Consider the following 21408-nt stretch of genomic DNA (forward strand, 5'->3'; position numbering starts at 1 on the left):
AACCTAACAAATAAAATAAAATAAACCAGCATTATTGACGTGGAAATTGTTGTGAAATGACTAGAAACCTCTATAATGTCAAACTTGTGCTTTTTCCACCGACCGGCTATTTTTCCCCCCCAACACGCCATCTAGTGCCCAAAGCTTTAGCTTGTACTTGTATGCACGATCTCTGCTATCAGCTGGCACCCTCTCAACGCAGAACATAATGCAAGCAAATGATAAGACTTAAACTGCATATTCGAATATGAAATTTAAAAGGGTCTAACTGTGCAAAAAATAGCTGCCCAATGTTTTTTGAAACAAGTTGCTGTCAAATTCAAAATGAGTTGTTTTTTTCATGCAGCAGTAAAATATCTCAATTTAAACATTCGATTTATTTTCTATGTTCTATTGTTAATAACACAATCACCATATTTGTGTTTAACAATAAAAATGACAAGTTTAGGAGTGTGAATCAGTTAATACTAACAATAGACAACAAATTTATATTTACTTTAAATAATATGCACAATATTAATTTTATTTCTTTAAAAAAAAAACGCATCTTAGTGTGAACCCAAGACGCAATCAACAAACAATCTATGTTTCATACAAATTGCATTCACAGATGAGAGGAGTTTAAGTCATTTATTGACTATAAATACATTCACGCATCAAACACAAGTAACTGATCTTGTGTGACAAACAAAGATATGAAAGAAGAGAAAATGTAGGCATGAAGAACAACCCCTGCCTTACAGATGAATTGAAACAGGATTTTAAACAAGATGTAAAACATTCTTTGCACATTCTGCTTTGTGAATTTGTGAACACCTTACTGGAGTGATATCTGTGGGGCAGATAGCATTTGTGCAAATTGAGGGATATTCTCAGAAAGGAGTAGCTTTAAAGTAGTCCTCCAGTGGAATGAGCGTTGTACCCCCGACCCAGTCTTGCAGCCAGATCTGAATCAACTCGAGCTTCATGAAGAACCACTTGTGTCCCACTGGCCACTTTGCCATAACAGGATGCCTTTGAAACATCGTGCAAAATATCAGGATACATGTCACGCATGCCAAATGGTGTTTCCCTAAGGAAAATACATCTTCTACATGCTCTGTTACCTTGAGAACACTGCCTCCTTCGCAAACGCAAGCTCCTCCGGGGCCACCTCCATCATCTTGCCCGTGAGCGTGAGTCGAGCACATCTGGGATCCTCTGGATCATACACCATTTGCCTTAAAAAGAACACACACACACACACACACACACAGGAGAGCATTCAACATTGCAAGACACACAGCTGTATGTAGTGTTTCAGAAAGCTACAGCAGTGATTTAGCTGAGGTTAGACTAAACAAGCAAGCTGTCCAAAAATCCCCAAGATTACTGTGTCAACTAGTTTGTGGAAACTGTTTAAAGCTCAAAACGTCTTCTTTCAGCAGCTCTCTTTAAGGGTCGCCATAGCAAATCATCTGCCTCCATCTCACTCTATACCTCTCCATCCTCCTCTGTCACACCAACCCTCTGCATGTCCTGCTTCACTACATCCATGATCTTTCTCTTGAAGTAATTAGGGCATATTTTTAAGAAAGCTTCTTTCATATCTAAAACTGTTATTTCACTTTGTGTTTTATTAAATGAACAATAATGCCAATTTTATTTCTACAGCACATTTAAAAGCGACAAGGTTGACCAACATGCTTTACAAATGCAAACAAGATAAAAACTGCGATCAATAAAATAAATACAATAAAATAACTCATAAAAACAAACAAATACAATAAAATGTGACTAAAAACAAACGGACAGAAGCAACAACACAAGAATACCTAATGGGACTCAAAGTTAACTGAAATTAACAGCCAAGGTAAAAAAGTGAGCTTTAATATGGGACTTTAAAGACTGCATAGACTCTGCAGTACGATTATCAAGTGCCAGTCTAGAGGCTGTGAGTGAAAAAAGGCCAATCTGTGTCTAAATCAACACCTAAGAGCATCTGGCTAGAGGATCTCAATAATCAGATAGATGGGTGTTCCCCCCCACCCACCCACACAGAACAACATTTAGATTACCTGCAGAATTCCCCCTCAGCCTCTGAGAAGGTGAGAGAAGCATAGGGGTTGCTTTTCAGGTCTGCCACAGTGTTGTCCATTGGAGTCACATAAAAATAGATGACTCCAGTACTGTTGTCCAGTGGTCCATCACTCACTGAGAAGATGTTTCCAAAAGGAAGACCTTTGATCTGTACACACACACACACACACACACACACACACACACACACACACACACACACACACACACACAAAATAAGTGCTAAAATTTTTACAGTATATAGAAACTTAGATTTTTATGCATTTATAAAGGCATATGTTTTAAGCAACACAGGTCCTTTGTGCTTGTTTTAAGTAACTAAATTTTAGCGCATAAAACCAATTTATGAAATTTTTACATGAAATAGCCCAATGACAACCAATCAGTTCCAGAAATCAGCAGTTTCCAAAAGCTTGACAGAACAGCTATGAGTTCAGCTTTGTTGATATTTGAGATCGGGAAGAGTTTTTAGTGCAAGAGCAAATTCATGAGCTCCATTTTAAAATAGTTTAACACAAACAGATGGAGCTCGTTTGTTGAGATGGGAGAAGCTCGAGAAGGACACCCATTAGACTGAAGCTATTTCTCAGTTAAATTCACATTACATACGCAGGGTGTATCCCAAAAGGCACTTCGGGCTGATCGCAGTTCTGGTCTTGCGTAAGGGGATTTTTTAAGGCTATTTTCAGGACTTGTCACTCGGTGTGATTTCCTGCATATGCGTTTGATTTTTACTGGCGAATTTGCTTCAAATCTTCATCAGTGTATTTAAAAAGCTGATCGTGTTTCGTGTAAAATCAAAGGGTCCACGCACAAAGATAGAGGGGTATCTTTTTCATATTATGGTGAGAACATGGGCGTGTTCCGCTTAAATGCGCAAAGAAATCCTGAACCGGGACCACTATCCCCTCTGTGTGCGTTACCTTGTCTTGAGTGGAAATGGTGGCCAGGTACCCCCAGTCACTGTAATGAGATATGTATCTGGCAGTCTTTGCTGTGTCTTGGTGCGGGGGAGGAGTGCTGCTGGCGGACTTCTTCACCTTCTCTAACCGATATGAAAACAGGCGAGAGGAAAGCTGTGCGGCGCTGTCGCCCTCGGGCTTGACCAGCTCTCCGGGGCTCTCCACGCTGTCTCCGAGGACGTTGGAGGACGGATACGCCTGCTTCCACAGCCCCGCACTGTCCACCAGCAGCGCCGGGGCGACCTCCTCCGACAAGTCTCCGTCCTCCACCACATCGTTGGAGGACACCACCCAGGACACGGAGCTCCTGAGGGTGTAGCTCTCACACAGACACAGGATGTTGGCAAACAGCGCCAAAGGAAAGTAACAAGGCCTCATATTACTGAGCTGGGAGAATGGCCGTCCTCCTCCACTCTCTCTCTATCTCGTGTTTACAAACTCACGTGTGTGCTTTCATAACACGGGGATACTTTGCCACAGAGAGCAATTTCCACAGCGACCCCTGCTGATTCACCATAAGGCAATTTTACAATCAACGCTCAGCAGAAGGGACTGCAGAGAAGACGCTCATACATTAAACAGTTTCTGCCCTATGGATCCATGTTTACTGGTATGTGTTCATCACTGAAACACCTTTTGTCATTTTTTTGAAGGTTGCCATGGTGAAAGAGGTAAAAATTAAACTGCTGTCCTGCAGAATGTATGTCAAATATGGTTGATTTTTAGAATCAGTCTTATTTACTCTGTAATTAATAGTTCTAATAAGCTGAAAGCAATTTACAATCACTAGTCTGATGATGGGGATATTTCCCTAACTGTTCCAGGTGTCTCCTGTCCATAGAGTCCAAGATTGTTCATTTTGGTCTAGAAGCTGTTGAGGTGTTACTGAGTCAAACTGAACATTGTGATCTGTTTATGTCAAGGTGAACGAGCGGACAATTCTTCTTTCTTCCTCCTTTCTTATAACAAATGCAAAGCTATTTCTCAACTGTTCTCAATCAAAACTGAAGCCTGTGGTGGAAGAAGTTCTCAGATCATTCATAATATTGTTCTTTTAAGCTGATGGAAGTCCATAAACTGCCCTCTTTAATTAAATGTTTAGCTTCCATTGAACAGTGGCTTGGTGACAACTACTTACAGTTGAACTCTGAGAAGTCAGAAACATTAATTATTGCCCCTGACAACCAGATATCTCTAATCAAACAGCATCTTGGTTCTCTTGGCTCATCTGTTCACCTGAGCCTCAGGTACCTTGGTGTGATCTTTGATTCTGCCATGTCCCTAGAACAACACTCTCGCCAGTTAATTAGGAACTGCTTTTTTCAGCTAAGAAACATCTCCAAACTGCGAACTTTGCTGTCTAAGTCTGAGTTAGAAATGGTTATTCATGCTTTTATTTCTTCTCGCTTAGATTATTATAACAGCCTTTTTCTTTGTTTGAGCAAAAGGAATCTTGACCGTCTCCAGTTAGTCCAGAATGCTGCTGCAAGGCTTTTAACTAAGACACGAAAAAGAGAGCACATTACACCAGTGTTATGTTCATTACACTGGCTTCCAGTACATTTTAGAATTCATTTTAAAATCTTGGTACTGACTTTTAAAGCTTTGAATTGTGATGCCCCTGCTTACATTTCTGATCTTTTAGAACCCCACGCTCCCTCTCGCAGCCTGAGATCTTCTAATCAAAGGCTGTTGGTAGTCCCACGAACTCATTTTAAGACCAGAGGAGATAGATCTTTTAGAGCGGTGGCCCCCAGGTTGTGGAATGCTCTCCCTACATCATTACGTTGTCTTGATTGTATTTATTCTTTTAAAAAGCAGCTTAAGACTCATTTATTTAGATTGGCTTTTAATTAGATTTGTGCTGTGTTTTATTATTAATGTATTTTATGTATTTCTGTTTTATATTACTGTGAAGCACTTTGTGGCTTTTATCCTGTGAAAAGTGCTATATAAATAAATTGATTTGATTTGACATTACAACAATGCAAAAATATTCCAGAGGCATCTGGCTGCAGTTATTATTTATGTTATAGTGTAATTTAAGTTGATCTTAACATAAATACAACATTTTAATCTTAACATAATAAATCTAGGAAAACATGGCCTAGCCTACATTGACTTGCGCCCACAGAAAACCTACACAGGGGCTCCAAAACCACGCAAACCCATGGGCTCTGTGTGGGCACACCCATTTGTGGTCTGCGAGGGACAACCTGGCTTTGCCCTGCCCATAAAACCCATCCACACCTGGCCACTGTGGGCATGCATAGGCAGGTTTGCTGAAAATATGACAGAGAGAAGTGGCTTTCAGCTCTCTGTAGTTGTACTTGTCTAACCAAATATAACTGAAGATACTGAGGTTTGTACAAAGAAATGTAGCATAGTAGGAATTGAATTCAAACTTTTTTCCAACTTAATTTTCCACAGAATCATCTACTGTACATACGTGCATAAATGGTACACACTAAAATAAATGAATGAAATAAAATATGCCTTATTATTACTGTCCTAGAGCAGTCAAAACATTAAATACATGCTAAAACAAATGGACATAATGTGTAGACTCTCAGCTTTGATTTGAGGGTATGTCATTATCTATTAAACAACTAAATGGCCTGGAGTTGATTTGAGGTGTGGTGCTTGCATTTGGAAGATTTTGTGAAAAATGTGGTTAAAGGAGTTCTTTATGCAGGTGAAACAAGCCACCCTGTCCAATGAACAGAAATTCATTGGACAAATGAAAGCAAGATCAACCTCTACCAGAATGATGGCAAGAAAAAAGTATGGAGAAGGCATGGAACAGCTCATGGTCCAAAGCATACCAAAACATCTGTAAAACATGGCAGAGGCAGTGTGATGGCTTGGGCATGCATGGCTGCCACTGGCACTGAGACACTAGTATTTATGATGATGTGGCACAGGACAGAACCAGCCAGATGAATTCTGAGGTGTTTAAATGCAGTCAAATTGACTGGATGCCGTTTCATAATACAGACAGACAATGACCCAAAACATACAGCCAAAGCAACCCAGGAGTTTATTAAAGTGGAATATTCTTGAATGGCCAGGCCAGTCACCTGATCTTAACCCAACTGAATATGCATTTCAATTGTTGAAGACAAAACTAGTTCTTCACTTCTGATTGTTGCTGATTGTGTCCATCCCTGTATGAGCAGTTTACCCATCTTCCAATGGCTGCTTTTGTTTCAGATCATCTCAGACAGTGAGCTCATTGTACTTAAATGGCCTTAATCCAGTAGAGCACCATTGTCATCAGGTGGAACACGAGCAGCAACTGTGTGATCCTGTCATGTTAATATGGACCAAAATCTCTGAGAAATATTTTCAGCACCTTTTTGACACTATGTCGCAAAGATTTAAGGCAGTTCTGAAGGCAAAAGTGGTAATATACCAATCAAAATAAACCTTCCCTCATCCCTCATCAAGGCCTGGATGGAGGCAGATGAGCTACTTGTAGCATTTACTAACAGGAGCAGCCAGAAAATGGTGGTAGATCCTTTCACTGGAGGTCTGAATATTCCATTTATACTGCTGTGTATCTTGTACTTGTAGGCAACAGTGCTCCAGGGTATCACCACTCAGGTAAAGCATGTTGTTCACTACATGAAGTCTTTCCCAAGTGCTCTAGATTTGTAGATACTGTCAGGCTGCAGCAGAGGGAGCCAACACATTTTAATATGTCCTGTGACCACAGATGGTTTTATCTTCTATGATTTATTTTCGGGCGGTTTCATGACCAGTGACTGTTGAAAACATGTATATTTATTTACACAGTCACTGGTCGTGACTAAGGCTTTTGAAATGTCAGTTGGTGCCAGGGAACTGATTTTTTTGTTTTTCAATAAATGTGGCTTACAGTGACTTTCAATGTACTTGCATATAGAACAGTCGGGAAGATCAAGTGCAAACATTCACTTTATGCGCATGCTTCTACTATTAAAAACAGACTGCGGTTCTCCTTGGTAATCCAATCCACGGAGCTTAAAGTGTAATTTCTATGTGCAGATGCTGAAAATGGAGGCTGTGAGGATGGAGACTGTGAGGGGGGAAAGTGGGTTAGGCTGCAAGCTGATTGGAGAGGCTGACTGAAGGAGGGAAGTGAGTCTGGATCAGCTGTTAGCTGTCGATCCTCCTTCCTCCCCTCACCACCACCACCCTCCCCAGCGTCAAGTAAAAAAAACAAAACAAAAAACAATCGGAGTACCCGGCCAGAGAAGACACAGCGTCTGCTTGTAAAGACTGAAGTCAGGTGGACAGCAGCTTTTCGTAGATTCCAGGTGAGGGCAGCGGCTAACGAAGTATTAGCCACATGCTAGCTAGCATTAGCAGCTTGACAGCATTCCGCCGGTAAAGAAAGCTAAAAGCAGCTAGCGCCACGGAGCAAGGTTTCTGTAAAAACATGCCTATCGCAGCGGCTTAAGTCTTCATCACTGAGTCATTTCAGTGCTATCACTGTATGTGTGAGGTCTGCTGAGAGCGGAGCACCTGTTGTTTATCTTAGTTGGTGACCCGGGTCAGACTCTCTTGCAGTGCAGGATCAGCTGAACCCGTGTTATTCACAGCATGTCTTCTGTGTCTTTGCTACCCTCTGGCAGCATGAACTCTCTCCCAGGAAGAGCCGCACGGTCCCTGTGCTGGCGCACGGCCACAGGCGGGATGATGAGGGTCCTATCAGGTGCCCCGGCTGCAGGGGTCCTGTCGGCCGACAGGGCCTCTTTCCAAGATGTGCGGGTCTGCCACTCCGGGACAAGCCACAAGCCGAGCGTCAATACCAAGAAGAGGGGCTACGACATCACCAGAAACCCCTACCTCAACAAGGTGAGCACAGCCTCTCCTGTATTACAGCTTCCCCAATCCAGAGTGAGGCAAGCAGCACATCTTACAATGCTTCGTGCACATGTTTAATATCAGGTAATGACGGCATACAGTGAGTTTTCCACTGCAGATTATGCTTATTATTATTATGGATCAGTCACTTCTACTTTAGGTCCATGTAGATGTGATTTGCCTGTTGTGTGGCTTTTAATGATTTTAGTTGCTTCTGTTGATGTAACACAGCTAATTTATAATGTGTATGATGTTGTTTGTATTACACACACACACACACAGAGAGAGAGGCCACATGCCAGAGCTGATAGTGCCTTCATAATCAAAGCCTAATTGTAATGTAAATGTATTTCTCTTGGGTGTGTAACATAAGGTAAAATGACCAAAGATTTGACATTTATGAGCAACGCTTGGGGGGGGGGGAAAAAAGCATCACAAAAGGCATCGAGGTAGTAGCAAGCACATAATTTTAAGGCCATAACAAAGGACATTAATATACTTTTTTAACTTCAATGTCAAACTACTGCAAGGAACCATATTTCTTAAACCCAGCCTGGGTCACACAGCTGTGTCTACAGGCAACATGATGTCCATGTATGATGGTGAGGGAACATAAACAGAGAGTACAATAAAAATATCACACTCTGAACTGCTCCTAAGTAAACTATGAATGCCACAGCACTTGCTATTTATACAACATAGTAGACTGACATAACTGTGAATGGTCTTTCTACAGATTCCTGTAACATCTGTCATACTCTGCCTCTGTCTCTCCTTGTGGAGTGTAATAAATACATAGACTGTCACCATTTTCAAAAAGTGAATTCACAGAGAGAGTACTTTTTTGTGCCTTGCTAGCACTGCAAAAACACCAGATTTTGCTAGATATCAGGTCGGTCGTGTTTCCTTCCACCAGCGCTGGTGTCGAGTCAGCAGCTACGTGCTGATTCATAGGTCAGTTAAGTCCAAGCAATCAGGAAGTGAAGCCCCGCTTAGATGGAAAAAAAGCAACTTTTCAAACTACTGAGTGAAATCTTTGTGTTTGAAACTTTCTGTTAAACAGTCCTTTCCAGCACAGATGACAGTATGCAGTCTGCACTCAGTGTTTCCATAGAAACCAGATGAGCTCTGATCACACAGTGTTACAGTCCAAATCAGTCCCCCTTCCCTCACCCAACTAAAAAAACACATTTAACTGAATTAGTTTGCTGTATTCTGCTGTAAAACTATATTACAGCTTTTAATCTTTTACCAATGATAAGGTCTGCTTAAAGGTTAAGATAATAGCACTTTACAGCTCACACACAAGCCCACATTTTCAGCTTCACTTTCTCCTCCGTGTGCTAACATGCTGTGTGTAACGTGGGTTGATTATAACTCCTGGTGAGGAGTGTCACCTTAATGGGTTTACTTTAGCGCCTCTTTACCTGCTCGCTCTGATAGGTTTTGCACATCTTTGTTAATCTGTGACTTTCTTCTCAGTCACCTCTGCTTCCAGGAATACATTAAAATGTTTTCCATACAGTTGTCCTTCCTTCTTTCTGTTCAACGCTAATCTTTTTTTGTTATTTAATGTACTAATGAATCATCGTTTCCATTTAACGACCCGCCCTAAGCTGCAGAACCCATTGTCGAGCACGGTGGTGCCACGTGGCGTGAAACTCGCAGTTAAAATGCAAAGCGTGCAGCTTGTGTAATAACTCTAGGAGTAATAGTTGTAAATAGCACTATCATATTTCACCCTCCACTCTGCCAGCATGAATAATTTGCAGGACATGGGCTCATGAAGACCCACAGAAAAACAAGCTGAGCCTAGAAAGGCCAGTTTTTTCCCCCCCATGTAGGTCAGTGTTTTCACTAGAGGAAGAATCAAAGGAAAGGACGAGGAGGAAAGAGAAGTCGAGCTGACAGGGGAGTGGGTTCAGGCTCCCTTTACTATTGGACAGAATAAATAGATTAAACCCCACACCCCCACCTATGAGCACTCTTTGTGGGAAGAATGCAAGCGTAGAGGGAGGAGAGCAGTAACTGTAACCAGAAGGCAGAAGGGTACAAGTCTGCTGACCAGAAAAAAAAAAACGTCAGTCTCCTTCTCCTGTTGTTTACTACGTGTTCTTTTTGCTCTGCATTTGTTTTCAGTGCAAAGATGGCAACCGGTTTACATAAAGAAAAAACATGAAAAAGGCCACCGTGCTTGTATATGACTAACTCATAATTAAGCTCACATTGTGATGCCTAAAGGATGAGTCATTGTGGTCTGGATTGACTGAGTTGGTTACTTAGTTTAGCGTTACATAATCGGCCTTCTTCCGCCCTACAGGGAATGGCATTCACCATGGAGGAGCGCTTACAACTGGGTATCCACGGCTTGCTACCCCCCTGCTTCCTGTCCCAGGATGTCCAAGTCCTGCGCGTCATGAAGAGCTATGAAACACGCACTAATCCTCTGGACAAGTGAGAGAACAGACTCATTAACAATAAAGCTGGTGCTGTTCAAGATGGAAACCACACGACAGCTGCAGAAGTTCAGTGAGGTTGTCCCACTGAACATGCTGCTTATCAGGGCTCCCGCTAAATGCTTTCAAAGCAGTGTCCAGACTTGTGGTTGTTTCACACATCATATGTGACTCTTTCCAAGTCATTAAAACTGTTTGGTTAAAAATGGTGCAAAAATGCAGTAATACCTAAGCGGTGCTTTTCAAAAAACAGTATGGCCCTGTAGTAGAGTCAGAGTGTTAACCGACCTGCCTGCAGTCTAAAACAGCCACAAACCTTTGAGCAACTGAAATCTTACATGAAACAAGAATGGCACAAAACCACGGGAGAAGTTTTTCTCAGTTTCCAAAATTTTGTCCAGATTTCAGTCTTGAACAAAGTGGTTCACTGAATTTAAAAGGGGTTTTAGGGAATTTTTTTACTAGACACATTGTAATTATACAGAAATATTTAGATCAGAAATGGCCTACTGCGTTTCTGAAACACATCATAATGTTTTTTTCTGTCTCAGGTACATCCTGTTGATGACACTACAGGACAGGAATGAGAAGTTGTTCTACCGTTTGCTGACCTCTGACATCGAGGAGTTCATGCCAATCGTCTACACTCCCACTGTCGGCCTGGCTTGCCAGCAATATGGACTCGCCTTCAGGAGACCAAGGTAAACTTCATTCCACTCATCAGCCACTTCATTAGGTACACCTTACTAGTGCTGGGTTAGATATTTGCTTTAATTAAAATAAATGGGTTAGATTTGAGCCCCACCGTGTGCATGGGCTTAAATGTTTTTTCCCTTGTTCTCATGCTTGTTTTGGGCTCATTTTTGTGCCATTTTTGTGCATGTGCATTGGCATCAGTGTTAGTTGGAAAACAGATTTAATTACTTGTATCATCACTTGACTTATTTACAGAGGACTCTTCATCACCATCCATGACCGAGGTCACATTGCCACGATGCTCAACTCCTGGCCAGAAGAAGACATAAAGGTAAACGGCACGCAATTAAACTGGCGCCTGCTGATTTCTGAGAAAATAATGTCTCAGACATGTTAGTGAAAGTGTTTGCCTTCATCCACAGGCCATCGTAGTGACTGATGGGGAGCGTATCCTCGGCCTGGGGGACCTGGGCAGCTATGGGATGGGCATTCCTGTGGGGAAGCTGGCGCTCTACACAGCCTGCGGTGGGGTTCGGCCACAGCAGTGTCTCCCTGTGCTGCTGGATGTTGGCACAGACAACCAGGTGAGCATAACCTCAGAGCAATCAGGTTTTATGAGATAGTATAGCAGCTCATAAAACCTGGTTCATCTGATATAATTTCAAAGATCTGGCAATAGTTTACAGATGCCGATGCATGCATGCACGGTTTAAGTCTTTGATTAATTTGCTGACCCGTTAAACGTCCTTCTGTTCAGGCACTGCTCAATGACCCTCTGTACATTGGGCTGAAGCACAAGAGAATCAGAGGAAAGGAGTACGATGAACTGATTGACGAGTTCATGCAAGCAGTGACAGATAAGTAAGTGAAAGCACAGGTGAATGAAGGATGAGGAGGCAGTGCTGATGTCAGACTAACCACGCTGTTCCTCCACAGGTACGGGATGAACTGCCTCATACAGTTTGAGGATTTCGCCAACAGCAACGCATTTCGCATCCTCAACAAGTACAGAAATCGATACTGTACCTTCAACGACGACATCCAAGGTGCTTTATTACTCATCGCGTTACAGCCAGGAGCGTCTTACCTTTCATAATATACACTACAATATGTTGATGGTTTCAGTTGGGTAACATATTTCTGAAATCTTCCTCATTTCAGGATTTCTGTTTCAGAAATACAATGCTTCAGACGGCAAACGAAAACGTAGCCAACACAGATCAAGATTCTGTGAAGACTCAAAACTAAAAATGAAACAAAGAAGTAAAAATAAAGCAGCTTACTCTAAACAGGCGGTTATATTTGCCCTCACTAGCCTAAGTCATAAAGCACCAACTGTTCCCCAGTGATGATCATCATTTTAGTTCTGCAACAAAAAGGAAATCAGAAAAGCTTTATCTTCGTGACTGTAACGTATCAGGTTACTTAGAGGAAATCAAATAGCTGCTGCTTCAGCAAACTTCTTAAGTCCATGATCAGCTACTTTCTGGCTGTTTGGTACAGTGAAGCATTTCATACAAATAAAATCAAACTAATGCTTTGTAATTAAAGTAACTGGTCATACTAGCTGAAGAAAACCACACATGGAAATTTAAAAACATCAGTGTCAGTTCTGATAATATTGCCCCTTTAATTTTCTTTCAATAGTTACAAAGTTTCACTTCAACACATCAAAAAGTATTTATTTAAATTTCACCATCTTTACTTTCCGTATTGTCATCGTGCACTCACAGTTCACCTGTTAACTATTAACTCTCACCTCTCAGGTGAGAGTTAACCTGAGGGTTTTCTCTGGACATTGACTGCTTTTTTCCACTGATTTTCAACCACATTCTTGTACCTGACCACATTCATACGAATCCTTTTCTGTTTGTTGTTTGTACAGCGTTTCACTGTAAGAGGTCATGAGAGAGACTTCAGACTGCAATCACGAGTGTTTTGTTTTTCCTGCAGGCACGGCTTCTGTAGCTGTTGCAGGGATCTTAGCAGCTTTAAAGATCACCAAGAACAAATTGTCAGACCACAGTTTTGTCTTCCAAGGGGCAGGCGAGGTAAGAGGATTTGCTCTCTAGAATTTTATGGTGTTTGGAGCAAAAATAACCGTCCTTAATCCCGGAGAGATAGGAAAACAGTGCCTTCTGTCAAATTGGAATTACAAAGGGTTTCATTTACTTTAACAAAAAAAAAAATGTTTGAAAGACAAAATACCAGATTTTACTGTGTTTTGAAGAAGAAAACATGCTATACACTAGATTTGTAATTTGATGCCAGCACTACATTAAAAAAATGAGAAAGCAGCATTTTTCTTTGAGAAGTAAAGTGCGTGCACAATGTGTTTCTCCATTTAGGTTTCAAGAAGAAAATAAAAGACAGATCTGAATGTTTGAAAATGTTTTGGAAAAATTCTGTAAAGATGAGATGAAAAATACTCAAAGGATAAATTCAATTGGTTTATTATTTAGATAAGTTGGGGGAAAAAAACTTAAACAAGCAAATAATTGAAGAAAAAAGGCAGAGAGAAAACCCCAATAATCCCCTCTGAGCAAGCACTTGGCGACATTGGGGAGGAAAAACTGCCTTTAAACGGGCAGAAACCTCCGGCAGAACCAGGCTCAGGAGGGGACAGTCAACTGCTGGGACTGGTTGGGGGGGTTAACAGAGGTGGAGCAAGACAAGGCTACACCAGGTGAGGAAGCAGTAGCGTCTCTCCTCCGGAACAAGTGGAACCACTTTTTCTTTTTTTTTCATGCACTTTTCCACGAGCGCTTTTTTTCTCCAGGATGAGATTTCTCAGCTCATCAATTGTTTCTGTGTTTTGCTTTTCAAGTTTCTTACATCTTTGTTCCACCTCTTCTAGTGTTGCTTGTTGTTCTTCAAGCTTGTCTTTGAGTTGTTTGGATGTTGCCTCCTGTATCAGCTTGTCCTTGTGCATGTCTGCATTTCTCTGTTGTACTTCTTTGTGCTCGTCTTCTAACTGCTCGTTTCTTTTCTGGATTTCTTGGAGCGTGAGCTGCAGGTCTTCATGTATTTTGTCTTGTTGTTGTTTTTGTGCCTGCATTTGAGTGTTTTCATGCCTCAAGTTATTGAATTCCACCAAAATCCCCTTAATGAGCTCTGAGTTGTTTCTCGCATTTTGCTCGATCCTTTTCTGCATCTGTGAGCACCGTTTTTCCAGTTTGTCCTTTTCTTCTTCCACTTTAGTTGCTTTGTCCTCCAGCTGATTACAAAACTCTTGCAGTTTTAGATTTTTAGACTCAAAGTCCTGGATGATACATTTTCCTTCTGTCAGTCTTTCTTGTTGTTGCTCTTTCTGTTGAAGAAGGTCTTTATTTTGGTGCAGTGTTTCATCCAGGCTTTCTTTCAGCATTCGATATTTTTCCTGCATGCTCTTCAGTTCGTGCTGCATGTCTCTTTGCTTTTTGTCATGCTCTTCCTTCTGTTGGAGGAATTCTTTCTTTTCTTCCACAGCTTCATGGAGCTGTCTTTGGAGGAGCTGATGCCTTCGGTCCATGTATTGGAGATCCCATTGTATCTTATCAGTCATCGTTTTTTTGTCTTGGAGCTGGTTGGTCATTTCTTTTAGTTCTGCACTCTTTTGCTTGTTTTCTTTAATGAGGTGCACAATCTGCTCTCGGGTCTGAGCAAACTTTATTCCCTAGCCCTCATTAATAATTTTTATGTCCGGCTGGCGCTGTTGTCTGTCTTCCAGCTCTTTATTTTGGGCTTCCATTCGTCTACACTTGTCCTACAGTTGAAGTTTCTCTTCTTCAATTTGTTGCATTTTTTTCTGGAGAAGGTAGTTTTCTTTCCTACTCTCCTCTAATGCCTTTTGGAAGGGTGAGACGCCATTTGGGGAAATTGGCCGGCCACGCCAGGAAGGAGAGGCGGCGTAATCTTTTTGAATTGGTTGTTTTTTTTCTTGGAAACATGTTTGAGTTTCTGTACGATGACTTTTAAAAGCTTTTCCAAATGTTTCTGTGGTGAACGTTTGTAGGGTGCAAACACAGATGCTGCTAAATGGACAGGCTTAGGGAAAAGGCTCCTTTTCCCTAAGCCTGGTACTGCCACCGGTTTCTTCGGGTTTCTTCCTGTTAAAGGGGGTTTTTCCTTTCCACTGTCGCCAAGTGCTGCTGATAGAGGATCATCTTGTTGTTGGGGGTTTTCTCTCTAACATTGTAGGGTCTTTACTTTACAGTCTAAAGGTCCTTGAGGTGACTATTGTTATGATTTGGTTCTACGTCAATAGAACTCAATGAATAAAAATGTCCTTCATTTGACTATTTCATTACCAAGTCTTTCACAGAGTGGTCCAGCTATCTCCATCTTTAAATCTGATAGACTCTTCCTCTGTGTAATTTTTTTTATTGGTGTTTTTTTTAAATACCTTCTCCCATTACCAATTAACTCAATTTGTTTAGCATTACTTTCTAGCATTACCCCCAATCCCAGTTTTTTTAAATGTGGTGCTGGCATCGCATTCAGAATTCACTAACTGCCTTTGTGCCACTGTAGCCTAAATATTTATTGAGATTAGGTTTGTATCTAAAAGTGGGGACTATAATGCAGATGGAGAATTTTTCTTTTCTTTTTTCTCCCCACCAGGCTGCTTTGGGTATTGCTCATCTGCTTATAATGGCCATGGCCAAGGAAGGATTGAGTAAAGAAGAAGCTGCCAAGAAGATCTGGATGGTGGACTCAAAGGGCCTCATTGTGAAGGTAAAATATTTCCTCATGTGTTACCTAAAGCAAAAAACAGCTGGATGTGGAGTTGTCAAATTAGATCTTTATACACAAATACAGGGAAGAAGCCACCTAAACCATGAGAAGGAGGAGTTTGCTCATGAGCACGCGCAAATCAGAACACTGGAGGAGGTGGTGAGCACCATCAAACCCACTGCCATTATAGGTGAGTTTACTTCAGTGAAGTGCATGCAGTGGATAAATCCTGGGATTTTTTTCAGCTTTAAAGGCTAAAAACATCCACAGTGTCATACGTAAAACTATTTTTTTAACCTTTTTTATTTAACCATTTACACTAATTCCCAACCAGGTACAGGAAAACACAGAAAGCTATTTAAGGTGAATTTCTTGCATCCAGCTTTGTTTATTAGAGTAACACCTTAGTAATTTGCTACAAATCAACTAATTCTCTCTCTTTTCATTTAACCCAATTCATCAAATTCAACAGTATTTTCCATGTTTATTGGTTTAAATTCCAAACACTGCATGTTTGATGAACTGCCAGAACTGTAGAACCACTTGGATGACAAGACAGCGTTGTTTCAACATTCAAGTTATAATTTTTTTAATTAATTAATTTAACTTAATTTAAGTAAGATAACTACAAAAAGAAATGGATCCTTACTTAAAAACTAAAAACTGAGGCTTTAACTTTAAACAGATTTCACTAAACCAGGATCAGAGTCCTTTAAATGACAGCATTGATACATCGTGTTAGTGCCGTTGTTGTGGTGAACCTGGTGTGTTCTCGTTTTGGAAAAGGCGTCGCTGCAATTGGAGGAGCCTTTACAGAGAAGATAATTAAAGACATGGCGTCTTTCAACGAGAGGCCAATCATCTTTGCTCTGAGTAATCCTACCAGCAAGGCCGAGTGCACAGCAGAGCAGTGCTACAAGCTCACAGAGGTAACGCTCAACTCAACTCACCCTCCCAAAATTACAACCCCAATTCCAACAAAGTTTGGATGCTGTATAAAATAAACTCAAAAACTCTTTTTTTTTTTTTTTTTTTTATTCACAATAGAGCGGAGAAAGCAACTGAAAAAATTACAATTTTAAGAAAAAAATAAGGTCATTTTTAGTTTGATGGGAGCTGCGTGTCTCAGAAAGGTTGGGGCAGCGTTTATGTTTACCACTGTGTGGCATCATTTCTTCTTTTAACAACACTCTGTAAACATCTGGCAACTGAGAAGACCAGATGTCGGACTTTCAGGAAAGGAATGCTGACCCATTCTTGTCTGATAAAGGATTCGTCATGTTTTTTGTTTTGTGACGCTCGAGGCGTCTTCAGCCAATGAAAGGTCTGGAGTGCAGGCAGGCCAGTTCAGCACCCGCACTCTTCTGCTACAAAGCCATGCTGGCCATATTGTAGACCCAATATGTGGTTTGTCATTGTGCTGTTGAAATATGTAAGGCATATGTTGCTTTAAAATCTTTCAGCACTGGTGGTGTCTTTCTAAGTCACGGACATCCAATATTGATTATTGACCTGATCCTTCTGCACAGATTTCTCAGAATCTGTTGTTGACATTGAGTTATTCGAAGTTTTTACAGTTTGGCATTGCATAACAATATCCTGAAATGTTCCAGAATTTGTAAATGAAACCTCATGTTGCCAAATGTTTACTTTGGAGAAGTTGTGTTTAAACCCAATCATGCTACTAAGCTGTTGCCAGTGAACCTAATTAGTTGCAAAATGTTCATCCAGCTGTTTCTTTTTAGTACTGCTTACTTTTGTTCCTCCCATTCTACCCTTACAGAGATGTGTTCAAAGTCAAAAGGAGATATTTTTTATAAAATAGTTCATTTTCTCAGTTTAAACATCTAATGTGTTTTCTGCATTCTACTGTGATTAAAATAAGGCTTTAAGACACTTCTGTTGTTACTTATATTTTATATAATGTTGTAAATTGTAAATGAAATCATGAAGCATTCACAGCATATACAAGAGCACCACATTCTTGCATGCTTTACCTTTTCCATCATTTTTTATTTTAATTATCATTAATGAAGTGAACTTGCTCCTTCCCCTCTATTTAACAAGGGTCAGGGCATCTTTGCTAGTGGAAGTCCCTTTCATAAGGTGACGCTGGCAGATGGACGCACCTTCTACCCCGGACAGGGTAACAATGCCTACGTCTTTCCTGGAGTCGCTTTGGGCGTTATAGCCTGCGGAGTCCGCCACATATCTGATGATGTTTTCCTCACCACCGCAGAGGTACGTTCCACCATTACTGTGTGTACGTCGCATATTTAGATGAGGATTTTATTTGAAAAACTAGATTTTTAGATGCATTTATTTTTACTTTCAGCGCAGTAGTGTCTCTCTCTTTAAACCGTACATAGTAATCATGAAAATGTTTAGATTTCTCTCCTGAGACAAACTTAATCTTTATTATGTTTACTTCAAAATAATTGAATTGGCTGTCCTTGTCTGTTTCTCTCAGGCGATCGCCAACATGGTCACAGAGGAGCACCTGGCTGAGGGAAGGCTTTATCCTCCTCTCAACACCATTAGAGAGGTGTCCTTCAAGATCGCAGTGAAGGTAGGAAAGCTGGTACTTCTGAAACATATAACCTCAATCTCATGCAGTAGTAAGTGTGGGTTGCTGCCCTCTTCACTGGGATTTTAAATAAAGTTTTGAATTCCTAAGTTGGGATTTGCCATAAAATGTATAGTGTGATATTTACATTTGAACAGTAATCAAATTCATGGCATTTAAATATATGTTAATCTTTATTTCTCTGACCTAGTGTTTTTTTTTATCCAGAATCAATTGCTCAGGTACAGTAAAAGAGAAACGGTTCAGCCTCGAAGTTTCAGGCTCAGTGTCTTAGGGAGGAATAAGCGGATAACCTGCTCTACCCCGTCAGGTGTAGTTGCCCCTTGTAAGTGTCCAAAATCCCCATTTTTCCTTTTGTTTCTTCCTTTCCCAGATCGTCAACTACGCATACAGAAACAACATTGCTTCAGTGTACCCGGAGCCTAAGGACAAGGAGGCGTTTGTGCTGTCTCAGACATACAGTTCTGATTACGACTCCTTCACTCTGGACACATACGACTGGCCAGAGGAGGCCATGAAGGTCCAGGACGTGTGATTGGGGTTATCGGCGTCTCGTTCTCTCTCTAAACTAAACACGCTGCCGTAGCGGCACGTAAAAATTGCCTCTATTCTGAAATTTTGCCTTTTAGTTTTTTTGTCTCTCTTTTCTTTTATTTATGTGACTAAACAGCTGCCCCGAGTAAAGCCAACCGAAAATACTACATAAGAAGTATTAAGAATTATCTCAGTTTTCTGAGTGTTATTTCAAGTCATTTTATCCTCTTTTAGCTCTCTACTTTTAGTTTTCCATAAAAAAAACATTTTAAATACGCACAAAAGCATATCAGATATCATTCTCACAGCATAAACCAAGCAATCTGATTTCACAGTGTATCACAACATGTTTTTCTTGTCTTGACATGAAGGAACAGAGGACTTATTTTGAAGACTCTCTGTGCCTCTTACTGTGTGAACTCAGGATGTCCATGTTTTCATTTTCATAGTTCAAACTGTTATAAGAGACACATCTGGCTCGTCCCAGATTTTCCACTCCGTCCCTGTGTGCACATATGTTAGCCTGCACGCAGGGCATAAAACACTCCATTATCAACCTCTGTTTCTTTATAAAACGAGTGATTTCTGACTGCAGGCACTACTTTTTTCTTTTTTATGTGTTTGGAGGAAGCATCGATAAATTGAGTTATCCTCGTTTTTTCACAGTGCTGTGCTTTCCTTTGTTTGTTTTGTAAAGAGCTCTGCCTCATGTGTTTTTGCCAAAGTTGTCAGCTGTATCATATTTTACTCCTAGAGGACATGATGCTGTGCACGCTTTAGCACTGAGAGATATGCTTGAAGTTTTCAAAGGGAACATGAAGCTTTTTAAATAAAAGTATCAATAAGATATGAGTGCATCCTGGATTCTTTTTTTCTTCCCCCCCCCCCCCCAAACAGATTACATAGCTTACAACTATATACAGCACTGTGCAAAAGTCTTGTGCAAACCTTCTTTTCTTTATATTTAACTAAATGCATAATTTCCTGTGCTCAGAAGGACTAAAACCACACTTGTTCATGGGGTAGATGTGGTGGTTTGTAAAACACACATTAAAAAATATGTATATATATATATAATATATATATGAATGAAGGAGCACCGCCTCCAAATTCTTCAACTATTGCCTAGACTTAAAAATCTGATAAAACTGGCTGTTTCGGCAGGACAATGATTCCAAAACATGCATTAAAACCAGCTTAGAAAAGATAAAAGCTTACTAACAATAAACTCTGGATTCTCAAGCTACAATCTCAACCCCTGCTAAGTGTTTTGAGCCTGTGTGGAATAAAGAAATTGAAATTAAACTTGTGAAACAAATCATTAAAAGCCCAGAATTATCAAATCCATGTGATAGGTGAACAAACCTGTCGGGCATAACATCTCAAACATATTCAGTATTACACCTTCCTGCTTCCTGTTTTGTGTTATTTATTTTAATTAAATATCCATGTATGTGTCAAGGCATTTAGATCTTATTGAATCGTTTTTGTACTTGTACTGTTGCTGGTAGCAGGAAGAAGACCCAAATGCAGGACTCACAGATACAAGAATAAACTAAAAACCAGTTTTGTATTTGGTGAAATGGCAAAATCCACAAAAGAAGCACAACACAATGGCAGGAAAGCAGGAGCGTAGGTTAACAGACACCCAGACAAGGAAGAAAAGGAAACCAGAGTTTGCATATAAAGGGCTAATCAGTTTCTTTGTATTCAGACATATATGGCATATACAGTGGGGCAAAAAAGTATTTAGTCAGCCACCGATTGTGCAAGTTCCCCCACTTAAAATGATGACAGAGGTCAGTAATTTGCACCAGAGGTACACTTCAACTGTGAGAGACAGAATGTGAAAAAAAAATCCATGAATTCACATGGTAGGATTTGTAAAGAATTTATTCGTAAATCAGGGTGGAAAATAAGTATTTGGTCAATAACAAAAATACAACTCAATACTTTGTAACATAACCTTTGTTGGCAATAACAGAGGTCAAACGTTTACTATAGGTCTTTACCAGGTTTGCACACACAGTAGCTGGTATTTTGGCCCATTCCTCCATGCAGATCTTCTCAAGAGCAGTGATGTTTTGGGGCTGTCGCCGAGCAACACGGACTTTCAACTCCCGCCACAGATTTTCTATGGGGTTGAGGTCTGGAGACTGGCTAGGCCACTCCAGGACTTTCAAATGCTGCTTACGGAGCCACTCCTTTGTTGCCCGGGCGGTGTGTTTTGGATCATTGTCATGTTGGAAGACCCAGCCTCGTTTCATCTTCAAAGTTCTCACTGATGGAAGGAGGTTTTGGCTCAAAATCTCATGATACTTGGCCCCATTCATTCTGTCCTTAACACGGATCAGTCGTCCTGTCCCCTTGGCAGAAAAACAGCCCCATAGCATGATGTTTCCACCCCCATGCTTCACAGTAGGTATGGTGTTCTTGGGATGCAACTCAGTATTCTTCTTCCTCCAAACATGACGAGTTGAGTTTATACCAAAAAGTTCTACTTTGGTTTCATCTGACCACATGACAT

General features: G+C 40.7%; 2 protein-coding genes and 1 pseudogene across 2 annotated transcripts; 1 reads left to right on the plus strand and 2 right to left on the minus strand.

Moving 5' to 3' along the window:
- Window positions 1–616: 616 nt before the first annotated feature.
- Window positions 617–3487, minus strand: creg2 (cellular repressor of E1A-stimulated genes 2). Its single transcript, XM_087830259.1, has 4 exons — window positions 3003–3487; window positions 2058–2227; window positions 1107–1220; window positions 617–1014 (listed from the first exon to the last, which is right to left on the minus strand). The coding sequence occupies exons 1-4, from the start codon at window positions 3417–3419 to the stop codon at window positions 873–875; spliced, it is 843 nt and encodes a 280-aa protein (XP_087686385.1). The 5' UTR covers window positions 3420–3487; the 3' UTR covers window positions 617–872.
- Window positions 2651–19728, plus strand: me3 (malic enzyme 3, NADP(+)-dependent, mitochondrial). Its single transcript, XM_006788288.3, has 16 exons — window positions 2651–3651; window positions 7071–7342; window positions 7661–7883; window positions 10213–10346; window positions 10900–11049; window positions 11300–11375; window positions 11467–11628; window positions 11802–11905; window positions 11981–12090; window positions 12998–13095; window positions 15647–15760; window positions 15845–15950; window positions 16547–16689; window positions 17828–18001; window positions 18231–18329; window positions 18721–19728. The coding sequence occupies exons 3-16, from the start codon at window positions 7662–7664 to the stop codon at window positions 18880–18882; spliced, it is 1854 nt and encodes a 617-aa protein (XP_006788351.1). The 5' UTR covers window positions 2651–3651; window positions 7071–7342; window position 7661; the 3' UTR covers window positions 18883–19728.
- On the minus strand, window positions 13604–14825 carry LOC148098237 (uncharacterized; annotated as a pseudogene).
- Window positions 19729–21408: the final 1680 nt, after the last annotated feature.

Source organism: Neolamprologus brichardi, chromosome 16 (assembly GCF_056152115.1).
Source record: "Neolamprologus brichardi isolate AB-2024 chromosome 16, ASM5615211v1, whole genome shotgun sequence".
Taxonomy (NCBI): domain Eukaryota; kingdom Metazoa; phylum Chordata; class Actinopteri; order Cichliformes; family Cichlidae; genus Neolamprologus; species Neolamprologus brichardi.